Source organism: Maniola hyperantus, chromosome 13, assembly GCF_902806685.2.
Source record: "Maniola hyperantus chromosome 13, iAphHyp1.2, whole genome shotgun sequence".
Taxonomy (NCBI): Eukaryota; Metazoa; Arthropoda; class Insecta; order Lepidoptera; family Nymphalidae; genus Maniola; species Maniola hyperantus.
This window is the reverse complement of record NC_048548.1, coordinates 12,924,997-12,951,895: the sequence shown is the minus strand read 5'-3', so window position 1 is coordinate 12,951,895 and position 26,899 is coordinate 12,924,997. Positions and strand designations below refer to the sequence as shown.

The window sequence follows — 26,899 nt, the reverse complement described above, 5'->3', positions numbered from 1 at the left end:
TGTGCAATAAAGTATCAATAAAAAAAAAGTATTTTGGGCTTTTGTTTGAAAATGAATGGAGTTAAATAGATGATGAAAGTTTGTATGAAGGTCCGTAATTTATTAAGTTTAAATATCTATGAAAATTGGTCTTTGGGTACTCAGTGATATATCCTCATAAAAAAAACTGAAACTAATTAGTATATTTCAAAAGTATATTATTTTATCGTAACATAGTTTTTATGCTTTGGTAATTTATTCATCTTCATTTGTTGCCATAGTCATAAGGGATGCGATGTATAGGCGGAGCTGTTCTGTCTTCTACATCTGTTAAAATAAAATAATAATTTATTAATTATTATTAGGTACACTTACCTACCTTAGAGTCACTCAGCGGGCGATGTAGAGAGCTATGCTTGGAGAAATGAGGAGATCCGTAGGACGACTAGAGTAACCGACATAGCTAAACGGGTTGCGAAGCTGAAGTGGCAATGGGCAGAGCACATAGTTCGTACAACCGATAGACGTTGGGGTCCCAAGGTGCCGGAATGGCGACCTCGCACCGGAAGACGCAGTGTTTTTCCTATGTCCTTCCCCGGGATGTATAACCTATTCCTGTACCAAATTTCATCAACATCAGCTGTTGAACGGATGGGCCGTGAAAAGCCAGCAAACAGACAGACACAATTTAGCATTTATAATATTAGCATAGTAAAGATAAGTAGTTTTACTTTAACCTAAACTTATAAATTACGAACAACAGATAGTACAATATTTTACTCATTTTTACTTAAAAAAAAAAATTATACTATGTAACAAAAACCCAGTTCTAAGTAGGTATATGCAAAGAAAAAATACAGTCAATTACCATCAGAGCCGGTCCGTAGGGCAGACTGAATAAGCTTCTGAAGAATATTTTCTTGATCGGGTCTCCTGTGAATTGAAATACCTAATTAATTCGCAAAAATTGAAATAGATTTTTCTGTACTAAGTAATAAAATAAATAATACTGAGAAGTTAAAATCCAGTTCAAACCAATACTACACTAATATTAGATGCGAAATTATCTATCTGTAGGTATATCGTAGCTTTAGTTTTAAGTTCGCCTAAAAATTATCAATTATGTATCATCTTACAATTACAAAAAGTGTAATTCAAAAAGTGTAATTTATTACCTACTAGCGACCCTCCCCGGCTTCGCACGGGTAGCTTATTACAATTTTCGAAGGGATCTCTAATTTTTTTTAAATAAAATATAGCCTATGTCACTCAGGAATAATGTAGTTTTCTATTGGTGAAAGGTGGTAGTTCCAGAGATTACCCCCTACAAACAAACTTAACGACATTGCCTCTTTATAATATTATATAGTATAGACTAGCTTATGCTCGCGACTTCGTCCGCGTCGACTACACACATTTCAAACCCCTATTTCACCTCCTTAGGGGCTGAGTTTTCAAAAATCCTATCTTAGTGGATGCCTACTTTAAAGTCGCTATAGCTATCTGCATGCCGAATTTCAGCCCGATCCGTCATGGATTTTGAGCTGTGCGTTGATAGATCAGTCAGTCAGTCAGTCAGTCAGTCACCGTTCCCTTTTATATATTTTGAATAAATTATTGACTTTGACTTTGACTTTGACTTTGACTTTGACTTACGTATTATATACAACATCGTCACTAGGTATTACCACTAAACTTCTAGTTTCATCAACAAATCCTGGATCACTCTCACTGCTTGTTGAATCCTTTGAATTCTTCTCTCGCTGTGATAAACTATGAAGTCTGTTTATAATTTCATTAGCAAGTCTCATAAGTCTTTTATTGTCTTTCTCTCTATGTATGGCTGATTGTATTCTCTCGAATTCAGGATCGTAGTATTGATAGTCGACTCTGTTGTCGCCATCTTTTGTTTTTCTTATTTCAAAGACTTTGAACTTTGATTGGAAAGAGTGTGTTTCGACCAGGTATATGGCTGGAAAATAAAACGAACAAAAATATTTTCATTTCTTATTTTAAGAAATGAAAAACGGCCAAGTGCGAGTCAGGCTCACGCAACGAGGGTTCCGTGTATTTTATCGAAATTTTGTACGAAAATTCAAAAACTATGATACATTAAAAAAAACTGTTTTAGAATGCACAGGTGAAGCACTTTCAAATGATACCCCACTTGATATAGTTATCTTACTTCGAAAATTGAAAATACTAATTATTAGTTCATGACCACAATTTAATTTTTGTGTGATGTAACCACAAATTCTAGGTTTTCAGATTTTTCCCCAAATGTCAGCTATAAGACCTACCTACCTGCCAAATTTCATGATTCTAGGTCAACGGGAAGTACCCTGTAGGTTTCTTGACAGACCGACAGACAGACAGACAACAAAGTGATATCCTATAAGGGTTCCGTTTTTCCTTTTGAGGTACGGAACCCTAAAAAACAAACAAATTGTGGCTCGTTGTCTTGTTTCCATGTAAAACTGGCCATGACTTTTCTGTTTAATTTGAATTCTGCGAAGAGCATCAAAATATTTTCTTTTACGACAATTTGCAATAATCAAAATATTTACGAATACCGAGAAAAAGAAAGAATCCTGTTATAAATAAAGAAATCATTATATACATTCCAAAGGCTCTCCATTTTTGTTTGCTTTTAACTCTTATTATAACCTGCTTTGTTTACCCATCGCCGGCTCACTACTGAGCACCCTTCTCATTCCGACAGATGGGTTGATCATGACATGAATCTCAGTGATTGCTAACCATTTTTAGCCACCAACCAATGACAAACGAAACTAATTATGTTTTCTAATTGAGTTTTGAATGTTTTCGAAAATATTTTCGAAATGAATTTCGAATGTTTTTGAAAACATGTTTGTCATTTTTGTCTCTATCTATTGTATGGGATTACGTGACAGAGAGAGATTACAATTTTTTTATATTGGACTAGCTCATGCTCGCGTCTTCGTGGGCTACATAAATTTCAAACCCCCCATTTAACCCACTTAGGGGTGGAATTTCGAAAAATCCTTTTTAGTGGGTACCTGTTCTTTACAAAGAACACACCCTCCAGTGTTGATATATAAGTCAGTCAGTTAGGACTTTGAATTTTATGCAACTTACTTCAGTTTCATATAATACATTTTTTTTGCGGAAAGAAAGTAAATTTCTACTAACCTAAAAGAACAGCAAACGATCGCACCATATTTCAAGTTTACATCGACTATAGATTCTAGCGGGAACCATTAAAAAAGGTATCGGCGATTGAATTTCTTTATTTTATAGCTATTTTACGAGTGCGGCCCGACATTCATCTACCGTTCAGAAAATTGGTAAATCATAAATTGGGTTTTGTATTCGATTTATGATCAAACTAGCTGATGCCCACGACTTCGTCCGCGTGGATTCATTTTTAAAAATCCCGTGGGTACCTACTCTTTGATTTTCCGGGGTAAAAAGTAGCCTATGTCACTATCCAGGTCTTCAACTATACCCATGCAAAAAATCAAGTCGATCCGTTGCTTCGTTGCGACTTGATTGAAGGACAAACCAACAAACCAATAAACCAACAAACAAACACTTTCGCATTTATAATAGGGTGTATAATAAATAGCAAATTGTGCGATTTTAAGAATCAAACACACATAATGCGCAAAAGGTAACTTATTCAACCATTTCTAGGGTTTCCAAAGGAAAAAGGAACCCTTATAGGATAACTTTTTTGTCTGTCTGTCTGTCGGTTGTGTCTGTCAAGAACACCTATAGGGTACTTCCCGTTGACCTAGAATCATGAAATTTCGCAGGTAGGTAGGTCTTATAGCGCAAGTAAAGGAATGAATCCGAAAACCGTGGATTTGTGGTTACATCACACAAAAAAGTTAAAATGTGTTAAAGAACAAATAATTAGTACCTATACTTATTCAATTTTTCAAAGTTACCATTAGCGCATTGTAATAACATTTAATTAAGTAGGTACTTAGGAATGGGGAAATCAACCCAATGTAATACAATATTTACTAGTACAGGGGTTGTCACGCGGCCTATTCATACGTTCAGTAAATACTAACTCCTCAACAGCTCAACGGGTAAAGAAGTGGACTGAAAACCGATAGGTCGACGGTTCAAACCCCGCCCATTGCACTATTGTCGTACCTACTCCTAGCACAAGCTTGACGCTTAGTTGGAGAGGAAAGGGCAATATTAGTCAATTAACATGGCTATTATTCTTTAAAAAAAACTATGTAACATTGTATATTATTAAGGGCATAATTATATTATTGTTAAGATTTAAGATTTAAATAAATAATAAGGGTTAAAAGCCCGAGTTGAAACTTTTCTAGTTAACAATAGTCATGACCAACAAACCAACTTTCCATAATATTTACTCAGTAACTTTGCTTAACAAATTGGTAATTTAAACATACACACACCCTAATCCTATCTAGTCTCCTCCAATTACGGGTCTGTGGTCCTAAACACACACGGGGTAGGGTTTGAGCTGAGTGTGGGCGTAGATTAAAATTTGACGGATCGCAGGAATAATATTGACCACATTTTATTGGTTAGCCCGGGAGTCTTTTACAGCCTCGGTTCGGAGTTTCGTATTCCTGTTTTTAGGGTTCCGTACCTCAAAAAGAAAAAAAGGAACCCTTATAGGATCACTTTGTTGTCTGTCTGTCCATCCGTGTGTCCGTCGTGTGTGTAAAGAAAACCTATAGGGTACTTCCCGTTGACGCTAGAATCGTGAAATTTGGTAGGTAGGTAGGTTTTATCTTACTTTGAAAATTGGAAATACTTGTCAATTCATGACCACAAATTAATTTTTCTTGTGTGATGTAACCACAAATACACGATTTTCAGATTTTTCCCCTAATGTCTGCTATACGATCTACCGACCTGCCATTCTAGGTCAACGGGAAGTACCCCGTAGGTTTCTTGACAGACCGACAGACAGACAGACAACAAAGTGATCCTTTAAAGGATCCCTTATGAAACCCTTATGGGTTCCATTTTTCCTTTTGAGGTACGGAAACCTACCTAGTACCTACCTACCTAGTACCTACCTACCTAGTACCTAATCTTAGTAGAATTAGTTGTTAAGTTTAAGCTAGTACTAAACACAATTATGGGTGTACTTATGCCTGAAATAAAAGTTTATTTATTTATTGATTTAAAAACCTTAATATCAATAAAAGTATCTACTAAATGTTAATTCAGATAAACGCTAAATAATTACAAGTTTCAGCAATCTCTATATGTCTGTCAGTCACGAATTGTCCAATAAGTGCCTAACAAGGAAATGCTCTTATAGCTCGAGATTGTATTTATGGCGCACATTTGTCAGTTTATTTTAGTCTACAAAGTGGTATAGGGGCGGATCAACTATTTTTTGTACCGAATCACAAAAAAATCAACAAAATAAAAAAGTGGTTTATTTACTAATTTTCTTTTATACGGGGTGTAACCAGAACGCTAGCAAAAACTTAGCGTTATTGTTATACTACCTTTTTTTTTATTCATTATAGGCAAAGGCTTGACCGCAATCACACCTGATGGAAAGTGATGATGCGGCCTAAGATAGGACGCGTTTACCTAGAAGATGCCTAAACACAATCCAACATCATTTCGTAGTTTTAGTGACTTAGTAGGTATTTTTCAAACCCACAATGTATAGCATGCAAAATCCAAGATAATATTATATAGTATGGATAATTATTAATTAGGTAGACCAGGTAATGCAACTCTACATGATCGCGCGCGCCCCTTCGTAACCTCGCACCCCTAGGCACGTGCCTAGTTTGCCTTAGGGATAATCTGCGTCTGTATATGTGGCTTTAGTTTGTGGCTAGATGTCTGTCAGTCACAAATTGTCCAATGAGTACGGTACACGAGAATGCTTTTACAGCTCGACACTTAGATTTATTTATTGCTCTCATTAATTAATTGTTTCTAGGTTTTAGCTTTTGAGCTGCTGAAATGTCCGCTTACTTAGTTACGATGACTTCGTCCGCGTGGATTTAGGTTCTTAAAATCTCGTGGGAATTCTTTGATTTTCCGGGATAAAAAGTAGCCTATGTCCTTCCCTGGGATGCAATCTATCTCTGTACCTACTAAATTTCGTTGAAATCGGTTGAACGGATGGGCCGTGAAAGGCTAGCAGACAGACAGACAGACTGAAAAACTTTCGCATTTATAATATTAGTATGGATTTCGTCATTTCGGTGTCTGTCAATTACATCAAATCGGTTCAATTGTTGGATCGTGAAAAGCTAGCAGACAGACAGACACACTTTTGCATTTATAATATCAAGTATGACCCCTCCAACTAAGCGAAAAGCTTGTGTTAGGAGTAGGTACGACAATAGCGCAACGGGTTTGTACCGGCAACCTTTCGGAATTCAGTCCGCTCCTTAACCGTTGAGCTATTGAGGCTCTAAAGGCTCTATCGAGGTTAATGGGGTACCTACGGTTTAAGTTTGGAACTAGGTCTCATTAGTTTAATCTTGGGTCTTTATTTTATACAAAAGCCACCCATGACTACAGACTATCAGGCCATCATACATTCATCATAGTTTCATAATAAGTACATCAACAGTCCGTGCGTCGGTAAATGTTTGATTACTCCTTTGATCCACCGGCATACAGCTACTTATGTAAAGCCCACTATGTACATAATAAACAGGCTTTTGGTTTGCTTTGAGTAATTAACGTCTATCCTATGGTCTAGTTACTGAGACAGTGTTTTACTACTTAATATTATATTTTAATGATGATAACGGGTACATACCACGATTAATTTGATGTTTTTATAAGTCGATCATCATCATCATCAACCGATAGACATAGGTCTCTTGTAGGGACTTGCACACGCCACGGCCTTGCGCCACCTGAATCCAGCGGCTCCCTGCGACTCGTCTGATGTCGTCCGTCCACCTAGTAGGGAGGTCTTTCAACACTGCGTTTTCCGGTGCGAGGTCGCCAATCCAGCACCTTGGGACCCCAACTACCACTACAGCTTCGCAACCCGTTGAGCTATGTCGGTTACTCTAGTTCTCCTACGGATCTCCTCATTTCTGATTTGATCACGTATTTCAACCCAAATGCACTTCACGAGCTGTCGTCGTTAAACCACGAAATAAGCTTAAAATCATTACTTAACATTAGGTAGGCAATAATAAGAACATCTAACCTTTAATAACGAAGATACGTTCTTGAAACAAATAGGTAGGTATCTGTCTCTGTGGTTTGCCAGATTCCCGTAAAGATATTGTGAATTTGGAAATCGAAAATTTTCAAAACCACAGATAATTTTCAAAATAAAAATTAATAAAAAAACGCATTTATCATGCAAAATGGCATTTTATAAAACCAACAATATAATACAACGCATGTTCTATAGTACGCGATAGGTCGAGATGGCAAACGAACGTAGAAACGCCGCACAACATTGAAGCAAGTGATATTAATTAATTAGGTATTGAAAATGCACTTATCTCCGAAAAGTTAGAGGTGCGTGTCCCCGACCTCCGATTAGGAGGCGGATATCCTAGCCACTAGGCTATCACAGCTATAGTATAGTATATCACTGGATCAAACTAGGATACAAGATTAATACGAAATGGTACACCTCGTTCGTCGTACACCGATGCCGTGTAGATGCAGCGTACGGGTAACAAGATTATGGAAACCAACCTCCTTGATTGACACGGCTGTGCGGCCATTGAACTAGCGTTCGTTCTTATTAATACTCCCTATATTTTAACTTTTAAAAGTCAGCTAGTCAATGGTGTACAAGTCGTTTTACATAATATAGTAACTTGGTGAGTTATAGTGATAATGTGTAATGTAATGTAATGTGCCAATGTAACGTTAAATAAGTAAATAAGTATGATGAAATTGGAAATATGAAGAATATGGAAGTCTCCGTTGTATGAGCACGATGCGACGACTGCGTGCGTATACACGGCGAATTCCATATTATATAATTTACAGATTACAGACCGTTAGACGGTCGCCGACGACCGAGTTGCCGGACGACTAGTCGACCAGGCGTTGGGTCTATCGCTTACTGTGAAGCCCCACAAGTTAGCTATCCTAGGTACTGATCTAGCGTGATTGCGCATTACAATGTCAGCCACACGCTCGTTGGCGCCACTGATACACTAATATTATCTGTGAGAATATATGATAAGCTAGTAAGATGCCATAATAGATTAGTATTGGGTTGCCATAATATATACTGGGTTTCAGGGTAATATCAATACAAAGCTCTCAGCGATAAGCGGGATATATTATGTGAACTATATAATGCCCACGACTTCGTCCGCGTGGATTTAGGGTTTACAAAAATCCCGTGGGAACTCTTTCATTTTCCAGGAGAAAAAGCTGCCTATATCAATTTGCGTGATGCAACCTACCACTGTACCAAATCTAAATATATAAAAGGAAAAGGTGACTGACTGACTGACTGATAGATCAACGCGCAGCTCAAACTACTGGACGGATCGGGCTGAAATTTGGCATGCAGATAGCTATTATGACGTAGGCATCAGGTAAGAAAAGATTTTTGGAAATTCAACCCGTAAGCGGTTGAAATAGGGGTTTGAAATTTGTGTAGTCCACGCGGACGAAGTCGCCAGCATAAGCTTAGTTTCATATAAATCGGTTAAATAGATGGGCCTTTAAGAATTCTGTGGGAACTCTTTGATTTTCTGGGATAAAAAGTAGCCTATGTCCTTTCCGCGGATGTAAGCTAACTCTGTATCAAATTTCATCAAAATCGGTTGAACTGTTCAGCCTCCTGTTTGGGCGGTTCAGAGTCCGATCCCAGGCACTTTTTTTTTTTTAAATAATGAACGTTTTAGGCCATCGATGATTTAGGCAATGAAATAGGTATATGCATATCCACTTGCGTTAACGGTGAAGAAAAACATCGCTAAGAAAACATCGTACCTATAGTGAACTGCCACCCTTGAGACACAAATAAAATTGCAGCAAAATAAACCAAAATGCAAAGCATAATAAAAGCAAAGAAAAAGATAAAATTATTACGGTGAACAACGATGGTAAAATATGATTGCGTATATATCTTTAAGGGAACAAGGAGTACACTTTTTACGGAAACGTCACTTATATTATTCACCATAATATATTATAGGCATTATTTTGTAGGTCGCATCGGAAGCCCCTTGTGATTGTAAAGCACCTTTCTCATAAGACAAAGATATTAGAACCAATACCTACTTACCTAGTTTTTTTTTTAACCTTTATTAGTTTAATATATTTTATAGTAATTATGCCCTACTAAATAGAATTCGTAGATGTTTTACCAGAGTGTAGAGATTCATCGCTTGGATAAACATGAGTTATTACGGCGCTTCTTCTACTTGAGTCATTAGCTTAAATACAAAATTATAATTAAAATGGTATCCACTGTATCTAATATCGACACAACTCGTAGATTTTTAGTAACACACTACATAAATAATAATCTGAAAGCACATAATATCTAGCATTCAAAATGACGTAAGTACTTAAATTAAACAGACGTTATTGCTGCAAAAAAACATGTTTCACAAGTAATATAACTTGAGCACTAATACTCACTTATGCTTATTACTGACTAGCTTATATCCGCGACTACACAAATTTCAAACCCCAATTTTGCCCCCTTAGGGGTTACATTTTCAAAAATCCTTTCTTAACGGATGCCTACGTTATAATAGCTATCTGCGTGCCAAATTTCAATTTGCGTGCGTTGATAGATCCGTCATTCAGTTTTACTTTTATATATTTAATATAAAGAGTTAAGAGTTGTAAGGGTCACCAACATGGAGATCTGAAAAGCTCAGGAAGTTAAAAATGTGCTTTATAAAATCGTGAAAATGGCCACTAAGAAAAGCCGATTGAAACAATGTATTCATTTGAGGTTAGGAAGAGAATGTCTCGACATGAACAAGATCTTCAGTAATCAAGGAACGATTAAAGAGAAAGAGCCTCAATAGCTCAACCGGTAGGTATAGGAGTGGCTGAAAACCGAAAGGTCGACGGTTCAAACCCCGCCCGTTGCACTATTGTCGTACCTACTCCTAGCACAAGCCTGACGCTTAGTTGGAGAGGAAAGGGGAATATTAGTCATTTAACATGGCTAATATTCTTTTAAATTAAAAAAAAAGATACTTAATTCTGGGACTCATACTTTATTTCGTATTCAAAGATTTTAGAGTTTCTGGTTAACTTATCAATGGATAAGGTTCGTTAGGGTTGTAGCCTCGTTTTGGTCCCTGTTTTTCACCCCAAATTTGTGTCCAACAAATAAATCAAAGACAGGTGTCCCTGACAACGTTTTTGTGGTTAATTCCTGTGTTTATCTTGTGTTGAAAATGCATTTAGGTTTGTTTTGAAAGATGGCTACCATAACTACTGTGAGTAATAAATAGTTTTTTTTTACAGGGTTTACAATTCTACTAATGGCGTCCTCGCACCAAAATATCCAAAAATTCTGAGTTCAAATGACAGATATACAGACGGACGGATGGGAAAACGGACTAGATGAAACTATTTGTGTTCTTTGTTTTCATACGGAATCCTAAAAACATCCGGTCCGATTCTAAATCGCCATAAAGCAAGAGTAATTTCAAGAATCGAAATAGTAGGTATATTTATTTTCTATCCCAATGCCAGCAGCAAGTTGTGAACAAACTGTACAGGGGAGGGATATAAAATATTCAGCCGCTAAAAGCGTTCTCCTGTCACGTCACTCTTGCTACAACGATTCTGACCAACTTTGACAGGAATGATTATTTTCGAAAAGTTCAAGGCTATTTTTGGAAACCACTTGAAGCCGAAGTGAGGAATGCTTTTACCAAAAACCCTAAGTTTGAATCATAATTCAACTTCAACACTAGAGTGCAATGCTTTATAAGTCTTTACTAGAAGAAAAAACTGGTCAAGCGCGAGACGCACACAGAGGGTTCCGTAACATAGTACAACGTAATTTACTTTTTAATTTTCTTTAATTTAAACGGTGGCCATTTTGAAATTTTATATATTTGTGTGTGCAATAAAGTATTCTAAATAAAATAAATAAAAACCCTGTTAGGTATTTATTTCAAAAACTACACATACAAAACAAAAAAAAGGTTTCAAACCACTTGTCAGAGAATATTTCCATATTCCATACCTCCCAATCAAAAATTCCCAAAATCATCGTAACGCATTGTAAGCGGACAGTAAAATGCTTTTAGCAACTGAATATTTTATATCTTCCCCGTTGTTTAGTTTGTCAGTGAGTTATCCGCTTTGTGGTGATTTCCGATGTGTACCTACCGTCGATTTTGTACGTTCATTTTCGTGCCGAATGAAGTTTTTATTCAATAAAATAATGTAGGTGATAGGGCAATTTTTTAACATTATAAACTGCTATGATTTGACAAAAATAGTTAACAGCTATTTTCAGTTCATTATGTACAGTACCGGCAGAAAATAATGTACATCGACTTTTAGTATGAGATTACGGCTTTGTAGAACTTTGTCTGTGTCACTCATACCTATGTGACCTATGTGACCTATGTGACGTTTTGTCGGTCTCAACGACAAATTAACATGTACCACGATTTAACATGAGTGTAAAGTGCAAAAAATCACGTCCATCCATTTCTCCGTTGCGACGTGATTGAAGGACAAACCAATACACAACAAACAAACACACTTTCGCATGTAAATATGGGTTCGGGTAGTGATTCTACACATAAAAGTCGCTTGTGGTTTAATGTTTGGTGATACGCAATTTTTGGAGTTTGAAAGTCACTCTCGACACTGCTTCGGAAGTTGACTGCTTAGTCATCGGCCAGGGATACACCGAGATCAAAGTTTAATTCTATTTCTTACTCACTAGCTAATTCATATTACAATAGTGATTTCATAGTGACAATATTTGGGACAACTTTACTACCCCTATCATAAATGCGAAAGTGTGTTTGTTTGTTCATTGGTTTTTGGTTTGTCCTTCAATCACATCGCAACGGAGTGTAAAGTGGTGATAATAAAAAGAAAATACCCGGCTTAGTTTGTTGTGGGCTCTTCTCAGACCTGGGTGCGTTTGGAACCCTCATAACTTTTAGTTTTAAGTTTGCGTAAAAATTATCACCACTATATCTTACAAATCCAACAACCGACCATCAAAAAGTGTAATTTATTTACTATTTTGAATAAATTACTTGACTATTTGACTATTAGTATGGATAGTTTTGTGCTCGTAGTATCCCCATCCCATGTTTTCCTCTAACCACTTGGGCGGTGACTTTCAGTTCCGAGGGGCGCACTTGGCTGAGAAAGGTTTCTAAGAAAAGAAAACTAAAAGAAAAGGAGTTCCGAGTTTCAAATGATCTGCGGAACCATTTACCCTTTTTGAAAACAGGGAATAACGCTGAAGGAAAACAACGTGAGGAAACCTGCCTGGGAGTGGAGAACTCTCAGGCATGCAGGTTTCCTCACATTCTCAAAGGTTTAGAGCCTCATTAGCTCAACCGGTAAAGGAGTGGACTGAAAACCGAAAGGTCGACGGTTCAAACCCCGCCCGTTGCACTATTGTCGTACCTACTCCTAGCACAAGCCTGACGCTTAGTTGGAGAGGTAAGGGGAATATTAGTCATTTAACATGTCTAATATATATATTTTTTTAAATAAAAGGTGTGTGAAGAGTCTGTGGTAGACTATGGCCTATGGCAAACCTTTCTCACTCTGAGAGGAGACCCGTGCTCTGCAGTGAGCCGGCGATGGGTTGATCATGATGATGATGATAAGTCACTACGATGCCGATGATCTGTATTAAAGAAAATGTGATAAAAACAAGCTTGTTAAAAGGCATCCAGTAATGTGGCAGACACATGAATATTTCCACAGTGTTGGAAAATTCAAATTCTCATTTTCCGCGGCAGTTGGTCGCTTTATTACACGGCAAGTACCTACTGGAAGGGTCCCCGAGACTCGACTACGCTAAAGCTTTTTATATTATGCTCTGTACTCAGTAGTTTTACATTTTTGGTTGTATCTTCTTCGTTGTACCACGTTCGCGCTGTTTAATCAGTACCTATATTATAAATGTGAAAGTGTGTTTGTTTGTTGGTTTGTTCTTCAATCACGTCACAAAAGAGCAACGGATCAACGTGATTTTTTACATGGGTATAGATAAAGACCTGGAGAGTGACATAGGCTATCCCGGGAAATCAAAGAGTTCCCACAGGATTTTTAAAGATCTAAATCCACGCGTACGAAGTCGCGGGCATCAGCTAGTCTAAATATATAAAACGAAAAAGTGACTGACTGACTGACTGACTGATCTATCAACGCACAGCTCAAACTGCTGAACGGATCGGGCTGTTTGACATGCAGATAGCTATTATGACGTAGACGTTCCCTAAAAAAAGAATTTTTAAAAATTCAACCCCTAAGGTGGTAAAACAGGGGTTTGAAATTTTCGTAGTCCACACAGAGGTCCCGTAGTTTGAGCTGTGCGTTGACAGATCAGTCAGTCAGGCAAATAGTTAGTCTGTCAGTCACCTTTTCCTTTTATATATTAAGATTTAAACTTTGATAAAGTGTTTTCGAATCGTCGAATAAATTGTGTAATTGTAATTGTGGTACTAAAAAATCAGTAGTGTATAATTACAATTATTGTATTTTCAAGTTACACACTGAAAGCCTTTGGTCATTGTATTGTCGGGATGATATCAGTGAATGAATCAGAGAGTTAAATAGTCACATAATCAGTACCCTTATTATAAATGCGAAAGTGTGTTTGTTTGTCGGTTTGTTGGTTTGTCCTTAAACGCAACGGTGCAACGGCTTGACGTGATTTTTTGCACGGGTATAGATAAGGAGAGAGTAACATAGGCTATTTTTAAGCTCGGAAAATCAAAGAGTTCCTACGAGATTTATAAAAAACCTAATTCCACGCGGACGAAGTCGCGGGCATCAGCTAGTAACACATAATGTAGTAGTAAAAGTAAGTGTACATTTTGAAAATACTTTCATTGTGATATTACAATAATATTTAAGTAACCTAATTTCGTCCGGTCATTCTCAATTGTTCTTTGTGAAGGACAACTTGTGAGTACAGTCATGAAATTATTGCAGTGTGTCTTATTATACGGTTATCTATTTTATAGTATTCTGGATGATGTCGGTGCGGATTTTAATGCGTTTATCGGTAACCTTCGAACGGAAATTGGGGTAAGATTTTTCTTTTCAATGGGAAACGCCCATTCTTCAAAGGGTTTTTGGCCAAAGTGCATCCGTCAATGAAATTAATGAAAGGCATTAGGACTGAGATCACAAATCATGGAACAAGCACTATTTTGGACATAGAACTCGGAGGAACTTTTATAAACCTTTTTGTTTATTTGTTTTCTCGGTAAGAATTATTGCAATGTGCCCAGACTGTCATTACACGCGGAATTAGTTGAGTGTCTTTTAATTACGCTGGAGTGTTACGCCCAAACCGTTACGAGCAATATTTCAGTCATAAAATAAGTTTTTTTAGTATTCTAGATACGTATTTAAAATATTAGCTAGTATTCTAGATACGTATTTAAAATTTAAATATTATGAACTTATTACTTAAGAAAGTCTTTTGTCGTGATAATATGTCGGAAAAATACTCTTATACTTGTACCAACACTTTGGAACAATAAATGATTTATTTATTATTTATTATTCATAACATTAATAGATGAATTTAGGACAAGAATGGGCGTTTCCATTTATAGCCTAGTGACGTCCGACTCCTATTCGGGAGGTTCAGGGGTTCGATCCCGGGCACGCATCTCTAACTTTTCGGAATGTGCGTTTTAAGAAATTAAATATCACCCGCTTTAACGGTGAAGGTAAACATCGTGAAGAAACCTGCATGCCTGAGAGTTCTCCATAATGTTCTCAAAGGTGTGTGAAGTCTGCCAAGCTAATCCGCATTTGGCCAGCGTGGTAGAGTATGGCTAAACCCTTCTCATACTGAGAGGATTTGAAACTGAATTTTTTTGTCAAGTTTTAGTTTGTTACAAGGTTTATATATATGAATTAGCAAGTTAAAGTTATTTAAAAAATTGTAATCTACTGCTGTTTCGTTCTTGTAATATTGTTATTATAATTTAAGAATATTGTATTTTTTTTTTTTAATACAATAAAACTAGTAATTACTATATAAATCATGACCGCGTGGAATGGTGCCAAGAAAAATAAAATATAAAAAAATAAAAATGGCGGTGTAAATATTACATGTCACACAATCTAAGTGAATTAAGTGTAAAAGCGAATTATCTAATAATTATAATAACCTATGTTTTGCTATACCCTTACAGGGTCTCATATGTATCTCATGTCGTTATCGTTATCGTTTATCGTTTTGTATTTTGTGTCTTTTATCTTGTACCTTTATTTGTATTTAAATTTATTATTAATCATCTAGTTAGTGTAAGTGGCACTGCCGTTCAAAACATGTCTTAATTGTAAGTATAAGTGGATGCATGTGAAACGCAAAATAAAGAATCTATCTATCTATCTATCTATTTTTTTTTTGCAGAATGCTGTTAGTACAGCATGGAACAGTTTGGTGACTGCTATTAAGAAACCAGTACGAATAAGGAATGCACGACGTAGTAAGTCAATCACTACCCATAGTATAAAATAAATGCGAAAGTGTGTTTGTTTGTTGGTTTGTGCTCAAATGACGTCGCAACGGAGCAACGAATCACCTGATTTTTGCATGGGTATAGTTTAAGACTTGGAGAGCTTGGGAGGCTACTTTATACCTCGGAAAATCAAAGAGCTTCAACGGGATTTTCAAAACCTAAATCTACGTGGACGACGTCGCCGGCATGAGCTAGTCATCATCATCATCAACCAATAGACGTCCACTGCTGGAAATAGGTCTCTTGTAGGGACTTCCACACGCCACGGTCTTCCGCCACCTGGATCCAGCGGCTCCCTGCGACTCGTCTGATGTCGTCCGTCCACCTAGTGGGGGGTCTTTCAACGCTGCGTCTTCTGGTGCGAGGTCGCCATGAGCTAGTACTTAATAAAAATTTCAAAATGGCTGCCATGACAAAATTTAAAATTTCATAGTGGTATTTCATCTTGTACGATGGTACGGAACCCTTCGTGTGTCGAAGTCCAACTCGTACTTGACCGGTTTTTTGGATAAAGACGTCAAACGACGTCACTTCAAACGTATTTTCCAGAAAGAAAAACAACCACTACTCCGTCAACAGACCTTTACACTACAATAGATCGGCCAGAGTCGTACCAGTTCACAGGATTGGACCAGACCGAGGCTGATATCAGAGCTCTAAATGGTGCTGGGAACTACGAGTATGTACCCGAGATGGGTTACAAGCTACGAATACCGGTCTTAAATAAACCGGAATGGAAGTCTATGGTGGATTGGACCAGCTTACAGAGGCCTAGTCTGGTTCAACTCATACAAGAAATAAGAGAAAGAAGAAGTAAGTCACTAAATTATTATAGATGGAAAGTTTTAGAGTGGAGACCGCGAGCAAGTAAGTGTAGTGGAGAGGTGCCCTCTAGATGCACCGATGGTATGAACAGGGTTTTTTTATTCGTTATAGGCGCACGCTCACACCTGATGGGAAGTGATGATGTGGCCTAAGATGGGACGCGTTTGCCTAGAAGGTGACTATTCACTCTTGTTTTAAAGATACCCGGATTATAATTGACAGGAAACACTGATCTAGGAAGAGTATTCCAGACCCTAGCCATGCGTATAAGGAATGATGACGCAAAGCGTTTCGTACGCGAAGATAGAATGTTGACGACATAGGGGTGGAAACTCGCCCGGTGTCTTGCGGTACGGTGGTAGAAAGGTGAGGGAGGGACAAGATCGAACAGCACCTGAGCACACTTTCCGAAATATATCCTGTAGAACACCGATAGGCAACTTTTCGGCGGTGATCAAGACTCTGAAGCTTCCCCAAAAGTGTTGAATCTTCACCTATAAGTCTCCTGGCTAGACGATCAACGGCGTCTAAAGCGGCTAGTTGGTATTTAGCAGAGCCATCGAAGTGATAGGAAATGGCTGGCCTGGCTGGTTAAACATGACCAATATTCCCCTTTCCCCTCCATCTAAGCGTAAGTAGGTTCCTAAAGTTTGTGCTAGGTGTAGGTACGACAATAATGCAATGGGTGGGGTTTGAAAACCTGTCGGTATTGAACTGTAGTAATAAAATGAAGTGTTTTTTTGTATAGCGGTAGTTTATGGGGCTAGAATTAAAATAAAGAATAAAGAGAATAATTTAAAAAATCGTGATTTTTATTCAATTTTAAAATAATTAATTATTAACGTCACGCTGTACGGAAAGCAATTAATGACGTCACATGCCGTAAACGACAATATATATTTTTCAATTTTTTAACATAAAAAATATTTTCCCGCAAAAATACTCTATTATAAACAACTTAACCTCCAATCCGGGTTTATTAGTCTTGGGATGACCCTAATATGAATCAAACGCAGTTCCGATGTCCACAGTCTTATATTCAGGTACACTTGTAACATCCACTTAGTTTATATCTAGCTTAATTAATCACCTAGTACTTATATCTCGCTTAATTACTTTTATATCGTCCATCTTTTTTCTCTCGCTCCGTCCGTCCGACGCCGCTACCACTGTCACACCTCCACTCACGGGTGACAGATGGCAGGTTTTCTGTGTTGCCTACAGTCGTCCATCCTGCTCCAGATATGTCCTCATATCTGACCACTCGGCCTTCCAACCGAGGGTAATGCCCTCATACCCATAACTCAATAGGAGCAACATAGAATACCTTAACAGTCCTATATTATAATTAATATGATTAGTATAATAATTCCTCTAACAGATCAAAGCTAACATTGTTAGATTTAACAAGTGCACAAAACAAGTGCCAATGAGACCTACAAAATACTGGTATCAATAATCATTATGTACATTGCAATCAACATCTTTAAGTCTAATTCTTATAAATACACAACAAATCACACTGAGATAAGTAAATAGTAAATACTATAAGTCATTCTGATTTAAGCTTGATATTAAGAAAATTGTATGATCTAGTTATTGTTAGTGATATACGTATACAACCAATTCACAATAGTATAATCAAATATTGAAATCAACACAATTTATGTTAATACTTAATACAAGGAAATTATAGTGAAATCAATAATTTTATTTTTAAATATTATTATGAACTACATATTCTTCAAGTTTGTATTTGTATTTAGTAATACGTGAATAAATATTTGCATGGCAAATGTGGCAATACTAATTATGAGAATTATAAAACATCTTTGGTAATTTGCATTTAAAGCGAATAAAATATAATCAACCTTAAACAAAACAACAACGAGGAAAGAAAAGAAGGATAGTGAATTATCACCAACTTGAATTCTGAGTGCTAAGTACTCTATGATTTTAAACAATGTCACTATCAGTTTTCAATTAAAGTAAGTTTGTTTGCCCTTTCCTTCTTACCACTGTAATGACATGAATTCTAATCCTACATAATGCTCTAATGCAACACAAATTACAATATTTTCACTAGTATATACATTTTAAGAGATATGGTAAGAGTTGTTGGATCCCATTGACCATTACTAACACTTTATACAAAATTAATCACAAAGTTTTACAATATACTAATGAACCTAACTACTTCTGTAGACTTCATAATTTCTTTAAACTTAAAAATAAATTAAAAGAATATCTTATAATCCAATGTTCTCATACAATTGATGAATATTTGATATGAGTTGACCTTGATTATAATGTCTTTGTAGTGTTTCATGCATTACCAATTTGATTATCGTGAATTGACATTTAATTATTCTCAAGTGGTACCTACTGATTGACACCGTTGAAAAAAAATAAAATAAAAAAAAATATATATATATATTACAATATAAGTATGTAACGTAAAACAAATAATAAGAAAACAATATGCCAATCTTTAATTGCATATATGTAGTATTATACTAAGCAATATCGGTAAGTATATGAATAATGATTGTAAAATAATTTTGCAGACCAGAAAGGCAGAGATGTCGGCACAGATATTATGTGACCATATTTTGTACTCTACTTGAATAACAATAAAAGATAATTACCTATCAAATTGAGTTATTGAATATTGAACCTATGTCTACGAAGTCAAGATAAATAATATGGTTAAATGTAGTTGTTATTATTAATAAGTACTAAGATCGAAACAAACCACAATGTATTCTAAGGAGACCCCAATAATCATATTATTCCAGAAATTTAAAGAAACATGAATCCACTAATTGATAATGATACACACAGTACAGATCACTATGAGATCTACAATGTGTAAAATGTAATCCTATATTTTCAAATAACTGAGACGACTGCCTCTGACTGTATCTCGATTGTAGCACAACAAATACTATTATTAATATAACAAAATAAGTCACAATGATGTTAGCCAAGGTATTATTGTATTATTATAAACTCGTTACCTGTGATGCCCCATATCATCCTTGCACTAGGGGCAGATGCATGCATAACTGTGTCTACCATAAGCCCCGTAAGTGCGATAGAGAGCGCAACAGACGGCGTTTTGTTGCCCCATTTTATTGTCTCGCAAGCAACGAGTCCTTCATGGCACTATAGACTTAATTGATGTAACATACAATAAAATCTGATTTCTGGAAACTTCCATTCTTGTACATTCTTGAGCGCGTAAGGACGAACGATGCCAGAGACCCTCGTCCTCTTATGATAATATGGTTAACTTGAACACGGTGATTGAGGACAAACAGCACCAAACGCTGCACCAACCCAGCGTCATGCTGAGCCGTGAATTGCCGCATCGGTCACCGTTGCTTGTCTCGTGTCAGTGTGTAACAAATGAATGACAAAGATGTAGGAAATTATTTCGTGATACATTGGTGTACTTATACGCTTTAATAACATATCAGCGATCCATACATTAATACCTAGCGAGTGAAGTAAGCAAGCCTTCGTGCGCGAACTGCTTATATAGTCTATTGGAATAGATGTTACTTGAAATAGTATTTAAGAATTTGCTCTTTACTGTGCTGTTTCCACCAAACATCAACGTAATACAATGAGTGACTGCGAAGATGTACATTAACATGAACCGATATTTAGCATTTACAATCAGCATGTCATTTTAGATCTACTTTAAAGGGTCTATACAACTTCTAGCTACTACGTACCGAATTCAGCAAGACATAATTAATATATCATTACGGAATACGTCAATTATAAGAACTTTAATTTGAATTTAAGTAACCCTTGAACATTAGTGAGTATCTGCTAGAACAGGTAAAGTGATTTCCAACCATGATATCTATCTGTACCTCTATTCTGTAGATAAATCTATTATTATTAATAAAAAGGATACACCCTTTCCACTTGCCGACCCCGAATTAGTCTGCTTGTTTTCCATCAAATTAACTAGACTCCCTCTTGTCACCATCGCGACCCGATCAGTTGCTGAAGTTCATACTGAAGATCACCGTCCACTCGCATCGGGATTATCGAATCAGGTTTTACCAGACTATTATTGTTCGTCATTTTTCAGACGCTTCGTCAGCCGTTTTCCAATTCGTTTGTTGGTTCTTACTAGGACCAGCTTTTGTCACCGGAATACGATCCATTGTTTACGTCAGTATTGCCACCTTCCATTTGTCATTCTTGATTCCTTATTCTTAGGTCTATATTATAGTCAATGCTGCCCTCCTTTGGCACGATTGCTTTGACACAATTGGGACAAGTTATATTACATAAACTATTCTCAGTAATTACCGCTTATCACACCAGGAATAAGTCCATACATAAGTCGGTATTCTTTTCTCCCATTTGCCACTTGGTTCATCATAAAATATTCTCAGGAATCACCGCTTATCACACGAGGAATAAGTCCATACATAAGTCGGTATTCGTTTCCCCTATTTGCTTGTTGGCTTATCATAAACTATTCTCAAGAATCACCGCTTATCTCACCAGGAATAAGTCCATACATAAGTCGGTATTCTTTTCTCTCATTTGCCGGTTGGTTCATCATAAAATATTCTCAGGAATCACCGCTTATCACACCAGGAATAAATCCATACATAAGTCGGTATTCTTTTCAACTATTCTCAGGAATCACCGCTTATCGCACCAGGAATAAGTCCATACATAAGTCGGTATTCGTTTCCCTTATTTGCTTGTTAGGTTATCATAAAATACTCTCAAGAATCGCCGCTTATCACACCAGGAATAAGTCCATACATAAGTCGGTATTCTTCTCTCTTATTTGCTCGTTAGGTTATCATAAAATACTCTCAAGAATCACCGCTTATCACACCAGGAATAAATCCATACATAAGTCGGTATTCTTTTCAACTATTCTCAGGAATCACCGCTTATCGCACCAGGAATAAGTCCATACATAAGTCGGTATTCGTTTCCCTTATTTGCTTGTTAGGTTATCATAAAATACTCTCAAGAATCACCGCTTATCACACCAGGAATAAGTCCATACATAAGTCGGTATTCTTCTCTCTTATTTGCTCGTTAGGTTATCATAAAATACTCTCAAGAATCACCGCTTATCACACTAGGAATAAGTCCATACATAAGTCGGTATTCTTTTCAGATATTCTCAGGAATCACCGCTTATCGCACCAGGAGTAAGTCCATACATAAGTCGGTATTCGTTTCTAATATTCTCAGGGATCACCGCTTATCGCACCAGGACTAAGTCCATACATAAGTCGGTATCCTTTTCTCTTATTCACTGGTTGTCAGTTCGTTTAGAGTCTAAAAATAATAATCACATTCATAACAATGACACGTTATATCATAACAATATTAAACACCATTTTTTTATATTAGCTTCCCCAAGACAGCCACCAGAAGCGATTATTTGTGTACAGTCAATAGAATGAATATTATAGTGTCAACGTTTATGGCAAACCCGCTAAGTGTTTGCTCCCTTAATATCTCATTTGATTAATCTTCTTCTTAATTTGCTTTATGGCTTTCAGTAATTTGATTAATGATTTGAAAGACTAGTTATCGAGACTATTGAACTCAACACTCAAATCGATATTCTCAACTATTTGTGGAGTATCTACAGTAGTAAACATCTTTAGTTCACCGTGGGCTCTACCGCGGTTGTTTGACAGCTACAATGTCACGATCGCAATCATCTCTGATTGGTTAATGCTCGCTCACTATTGGCCACAATGCATTGTTGCAACAAGAATCGCACAAATTCAGCCAATCAGAACAATAATGATTGATGCAGGTTTTAGACAATCGCCCTACGTGTAATGTCTGCAGGTGATAATAATTGTGCAACTCGTTTGAAATTTTAATATAATTTAAGGGCACACACACAAGAGACAAATCCGTCTTTTGTTTATAATAATTATATTAATAATTTATTTATTTAGTAAAAATATGCATCTCATAAGCTCCTTTTTCCAAAGTCAAATAGCTAGTCAAAATTTGGGCAGTAAAGGTAGGGAATCCGTTTCTCCACTATTTATCCGATGGGGCTTGCAAGGTTAAGATTTACACTTCTCTGTATACTGACAATTTCATTTCTTATTTCAGATCTAAACCTAAGTCAGAGATCGAATTATTCGTGCATTATTTATACCCGAGAAACAACGATATGATAAAATTATGTGTTAGTAGGCTATATAAAGAAATACAACAATCCAGACCCTGTTATACATAACATTGCCACAGTCATTGCCGCTTCATTTAATAACACCTTCGTAACTCTCTTTTGTTATTAGAGACACATCTTTTAAAGTTTCCTTTACTCGTACATAAAAATTGAACTTCGTAACTTAGTATTTCTTTCTAATTTCTATTATTACAGCAGATAGTATCATCTATTAAGTTGGTAAGCCAATCCAATAATAACAACAGTAAATATGATGTACTTGGTAGTTAACCTGTTGTTCAGTGTGTGTTTTTCCGAGGTAGTAAGTACCTAAAGGCTTTGATTTATGAAAGCAGATTGTACAACAAGGGCACCAAACAAGCCACTTGAGCCGAGTTATAAACACTGATTTTCACTTCGATTGCGAGGAAATGTAACAATATAATATTACTATAAGTACATATCTATAGATTGACCGAAAAGAGTAGGGATTAAATGAGGGTGCTGTAATGAGTTTGTAGGTAGGTATAGGTCGCAACCTCAATACAAGTGCAAAAGTTCACTGGCACCATAGAAATTACATAAATTCTTTCTCATCCATATGTCATTCAGAGAGACTGTTGTTTACCTCTAAATACCTTGTGTATAACAGCATGAAACGCACTTTAGTCCTCTTATAGCCTGCGTAAAATAGAACCTTACGAGCATGAGAAGTGGAAACGTGTTTTTATTTTATTATTATTTTTATTTTCCAAATTCTAAAAATCACGAATGCATGTCATCTATTAGTATAAGAGGATGTCAGCTACTAGTGACTTTATATGAATGTGATAGCTCACATAATTTTACCTTTTTTAATTATAAAACTCTAAGAACATTTGAAAGAACCACTGTTATGCTGATAAATAAATATTTTAATTCAAGTCCATTTATTTATTTTCATCTGATCTGATCAGTTAAATTCACTTTAGGTTAATATAATAATGATTCAATTCATTTTCCTTTCATAACCTCACCTCTCCTTAAATGGTGGTTGCAGCAAATGTAATTTATAATTTCCACAAGGGTGAGCAAACGGAACAAAAGTACATACTAGCACTTAATATAAATTTTATTGGTATAAGAATCAAATAAAATTCCAACATCCACATGGCTACTTTCGTGAGCATGAGTGTTGTATGTCTTTCTGTTTCTGGTATGTACATAGTTAGATTAATTCAAACCTGATATTTCATACCCTATACTTACTAGGTATTCAAAGTAATCTAATAACTCTAATTTGGTCGAATAAGTAAACCTACAGATTCAAAATAGGTTCAATGTTACCTACTTTATCTAGTGGACCAATTAATTATTTATTAGCTGATCCACCCCAGGTCTAATTTTCCAAAATCTTTTCTTTATGTCCAGTAGTAGCTTAGTAGAGAACTCAAATCATATTTGATTATGCAGGGCCTGCGGGTTGATCTATGTCTGTCAGTACATAATACAGACTATTCAGTCGGTAGATAGGTATTCAATGGGTGCATCTGGCAATCGACTCTATTAGTCTCCCTATCACTGTCTATCATTCTCACAACCATACCATGCCTACCATAGACCCAAATCCAAAAATCTTACATTAAATGGTAGGTAATGAAAACACATGCACCTGACACATATTTCAGGCATTCTATCCTTAAATTGTACTAAAATATTACTATGTGTATAGTTAAGTATGTAATTATTTAATTAAAGAAGAATAACTACTCATATTGAGACTATTCAATTCAAAGTTTTAAGACTTTATTTTAGTTACTAGGTAAACTAGATTTGCCTCAATTAACCATAGTAGTATTCAGATGTTTCTTACCTTCTTATTACTGTATTACATAACAATACCTTGAGGTTACAGCCTCCATCATAATGAGGCAGGCCGGGATGGCTTTTTTTTCTTTTGTATCATTACAACAGGCCTCACACCAAGAGTTACTGTGTTCTTATCCGATCCATGCAGGTACATGACTGCTTCCAATCACAACTTGAAGGTTATGTGCACTTCTCCACCACAGATGCAGGCCAAAACCACTTGTTCATCTCACATTCGTCGACCTCATCGTCAAGTCGGGGTCACAGGGTCGTGGACATCATCAGAAAAGTTGTCAAAACATGAAAAAAATGGTAACAGTTGAATAATCTCGGAAATATTTCATTTAAGTGACACCAGTATCAAGTACATACCTACTTGATTATATCAGACCCCTGTATATAACCCAAATTTTGCACTAAAACCATTGATTGACCCATTGATGTAGATATGACCGTTGTTATTGTAAGATTATTATTTCTATTTTTAACTAAAGCACATGTACATATTTCTTTTTTTTAAATGATTGTTGAATGATTTAAATTAAGACTTGAATAAAATTATACTGTTAACATTACTTCCTAGATAGATAAAGTTAAGTAGATATTCATTCTAAATTTTCACATTTTATTATGCTATGATAATGTACTATAGGTAATAATTTGCACACTCAGTTATTGGTTGAATGTGTTAGATCAAAACAGATTTAAGACCAAATTGTACCACATTCTAGCAAATAAACTCTATTTTTTATATTTCTACACTAGCTCATGTATCAAGTACTTACCTACATAATAATCTAATTGTTTTCTTGATTCTACTTTAATATAGGTAGGTGCCTATTTGGTTTAAAGTATTTCATATCACTTATTACCTTATTTCGATTTTAAAATACAAGGTGTTAGTACTACGGTGCGTTGCATCCAGTCTTGAAATTAAACTACTTATAACTTCATAGATCAAATCTTGGGCTAGGTATGTCCCTACATAATAATCCATTAAAGCGGTCAGAACAAAACTATAATCCCTTACTTTGAACTCTCAAATAAGTCATAATGCTGATATCTACTTACTATTAATAATTATAGCCTTCACTTACTCTGTTCTAAAAGTATCAATTGGTAATATTGTAACTTATCAAATACCTACTTAGGTATTTTGATGCAGTAATCTAACATTAGGCACTCTTAATATTCACCCATGCTTTAATGAACATCCACTGTAAGAAGGTAAGTACACAGATTCACCGTTTCAATACAACCTATGGATGCATTGGACCCATCGACCTACGTACTTCTGCTTGTTCCAGACAGTGCAAGGTGCTTTCCTCAAACCAATCTCTTGAGTAGTTGCGTTGGAGACAAGCCCTCCAACTCGATACAGGTCTACTCAAGTACTCCCAAAGTAATAGTGTAGCACCATTGCAGTTTGTATATATTTCATATTCACTTTGTTATTCGTTCAGGTAGGTTTCTTCATATAATTTCCGATATAAGTACCTAATAAATATGTTGCTATGCGTCTTGTACAGGCACTTTTAACATCTTCCAGGATAGACCCGCATTTTTGGGCATGAATCACATCCAATCTTCTGATATAAACAACTTAACCTCCAATCCGGGTTTATTAGTCTTGGGATGACCCTAATATGAATCAAACGCAGTTCCGATGTCCACAGTCTTATATTCAGGTACACTTGTAACATCCACTTAGTTTATATCTAGCTTAATTAATCACCTAGTACTTATATCTCGCTTAATTACTTTTATATCGTCCATCTTTTTTCTCTCGCTCCGTCCGTCCGACGCCGCTACCACTGTCACACCTCCACTCACGGGTGACAGATGGCAGGTTTTCTGTGTTGCCTACACTATGTTTGTGTTAAAAAAAATGTAAAAAACTGTCGTTTACGGATTGTGACGTCATTATTCACCTTCCGTACAGCGTGACGTAAAAATCATGATTTTTTTTAATTACTCTCTTTAATAATGAATTATAGCCCCATAAACTGCCTCTAAAAAAAAACGTCATTTTATTACTACAGTCCAAATCCACTCCTTAGCCTTGAGCTACTGACCGCCGTACTCAGAGTCGCTTAATCGTTACTTAAGACAGAGCTATACCTCTCACATAAATCTGTCTCGTTTTAACTCAATCTCAAGTAACGATTAGTGACTCTGAGTACGGCGGTGAGGTATTGAGTTTAATGAAGTGAAAATTCATATTTCAGGGGGATCTATCGTATCACCAACTGACACTATTATCTCTGACACCCCGGAGAGAACTAAACGAGTCAACGCAGATGACGATGAAGACGGCCATTTTGGTGTTTTGATTTTTGCGTGAAAATGTAACTTACTTTGCTGGTGATAT

The 26,899-nt window shown here is 36.3% G+C and overlaps 2 protein-coding genes across 3 annotated transcripts; one reads left to right on the top strand and one right to left on the bottom strand.

The window, feature by feature from the left end:
* Positions 1 to 243: 243 nt before the first annotated feature.
* On the bottom strand, positions 244 to 3,302 carry LOC117987472 (uncharacterized). Its single transcript, XM_034974488.2, has 4 exons — positions 3,154 to 3,302; positions 1,636 to 1,951; positions 848 to 912; positions 244 to 306 (listed from the first exon to the last, which is right to left on the bottom strand). The coding sequence occupies exons 1-4, from the start codon at positions 3,179 to 3,181 to the stop codon at positions 245 to 247; spliced, it is 471 nt and encodes a 156-aa protein (XP_034830379.1). The 5' UTR covers positions 3,182 to 3,302; the 3' UTR covers position 244.
* Positions 3,303 to 3,698: 396 nt separating this feature from the next.
* Positions 3,699 to 26,899, top strand: LOC117987533 (uncharacterized). 2 transcript variants are annotated; one of them, XR_011237464.1, is made up of 5 exons: positions 3,699 to 4,999; positions 10,429 to 10,627; positions 15,554 to 15,629; positions 16,212 to 16,475; positions 26,757 to 26,899. XR_011237464.1 is itself a non-coding variant. In XM_069502618.1 (4 exons), exons 1-4 carry the CDS (start codon positions 4,976 to 4,978, stop codon positions 26,870 to 26,872), a joined length of 480 nt encoding a protein of 159 aa, XP_069358719.1. In that variant the 5' UTR covers positions 3,699 to 4,975; the 3' UTR covers positions 26,873 to 26,899. The 2 variants fall into 2 exon arrangements, 1 of the variants encoding a protein (XP_069358719.1); XM_069502618.1 differs by lacking the exon at positions 10,429 to 10,627.

Coding starts and splice junctions, on each gene's coding strand:
- LOC117987472 (XM_034974488.2), bottom strand. CDS start 3,181: ATGGTGCGATCGTTTGCTGTTCTTTTAG. Junction 913..1,635: donor GACGATGTTGTATATAATAC/GTAAGTCAAAGT, acceptor TTCAATTCACAG/GAGACCCGATCAAGAAAATA. Junction 307..847: donor CCTACGGACCGGCTCTGATG/GTAATTGACTGT, acceptor TTATTTTAACAG/ATGTAGAAGACAGAACAGCT.
- LOC117987533 (XM_069502618.1), top strand. CDS start 4,976: ATGGGTTCCATTTTTCCTTTTGAG. Junction 5,000..15,553: donor GTTCCATTTTTCCTTTTGAG/GTACGGAAACCT, acceptor TTTTTTTTGCAG/AATGCTGTTAGTACAGCATG. Junction 15,630..16,211: donor AATAAGGAATGCACGACGTA/GTAAGTCAATCA, acceptor CGTATTTTCCAG/AAAGAAAAACAACCACTACT.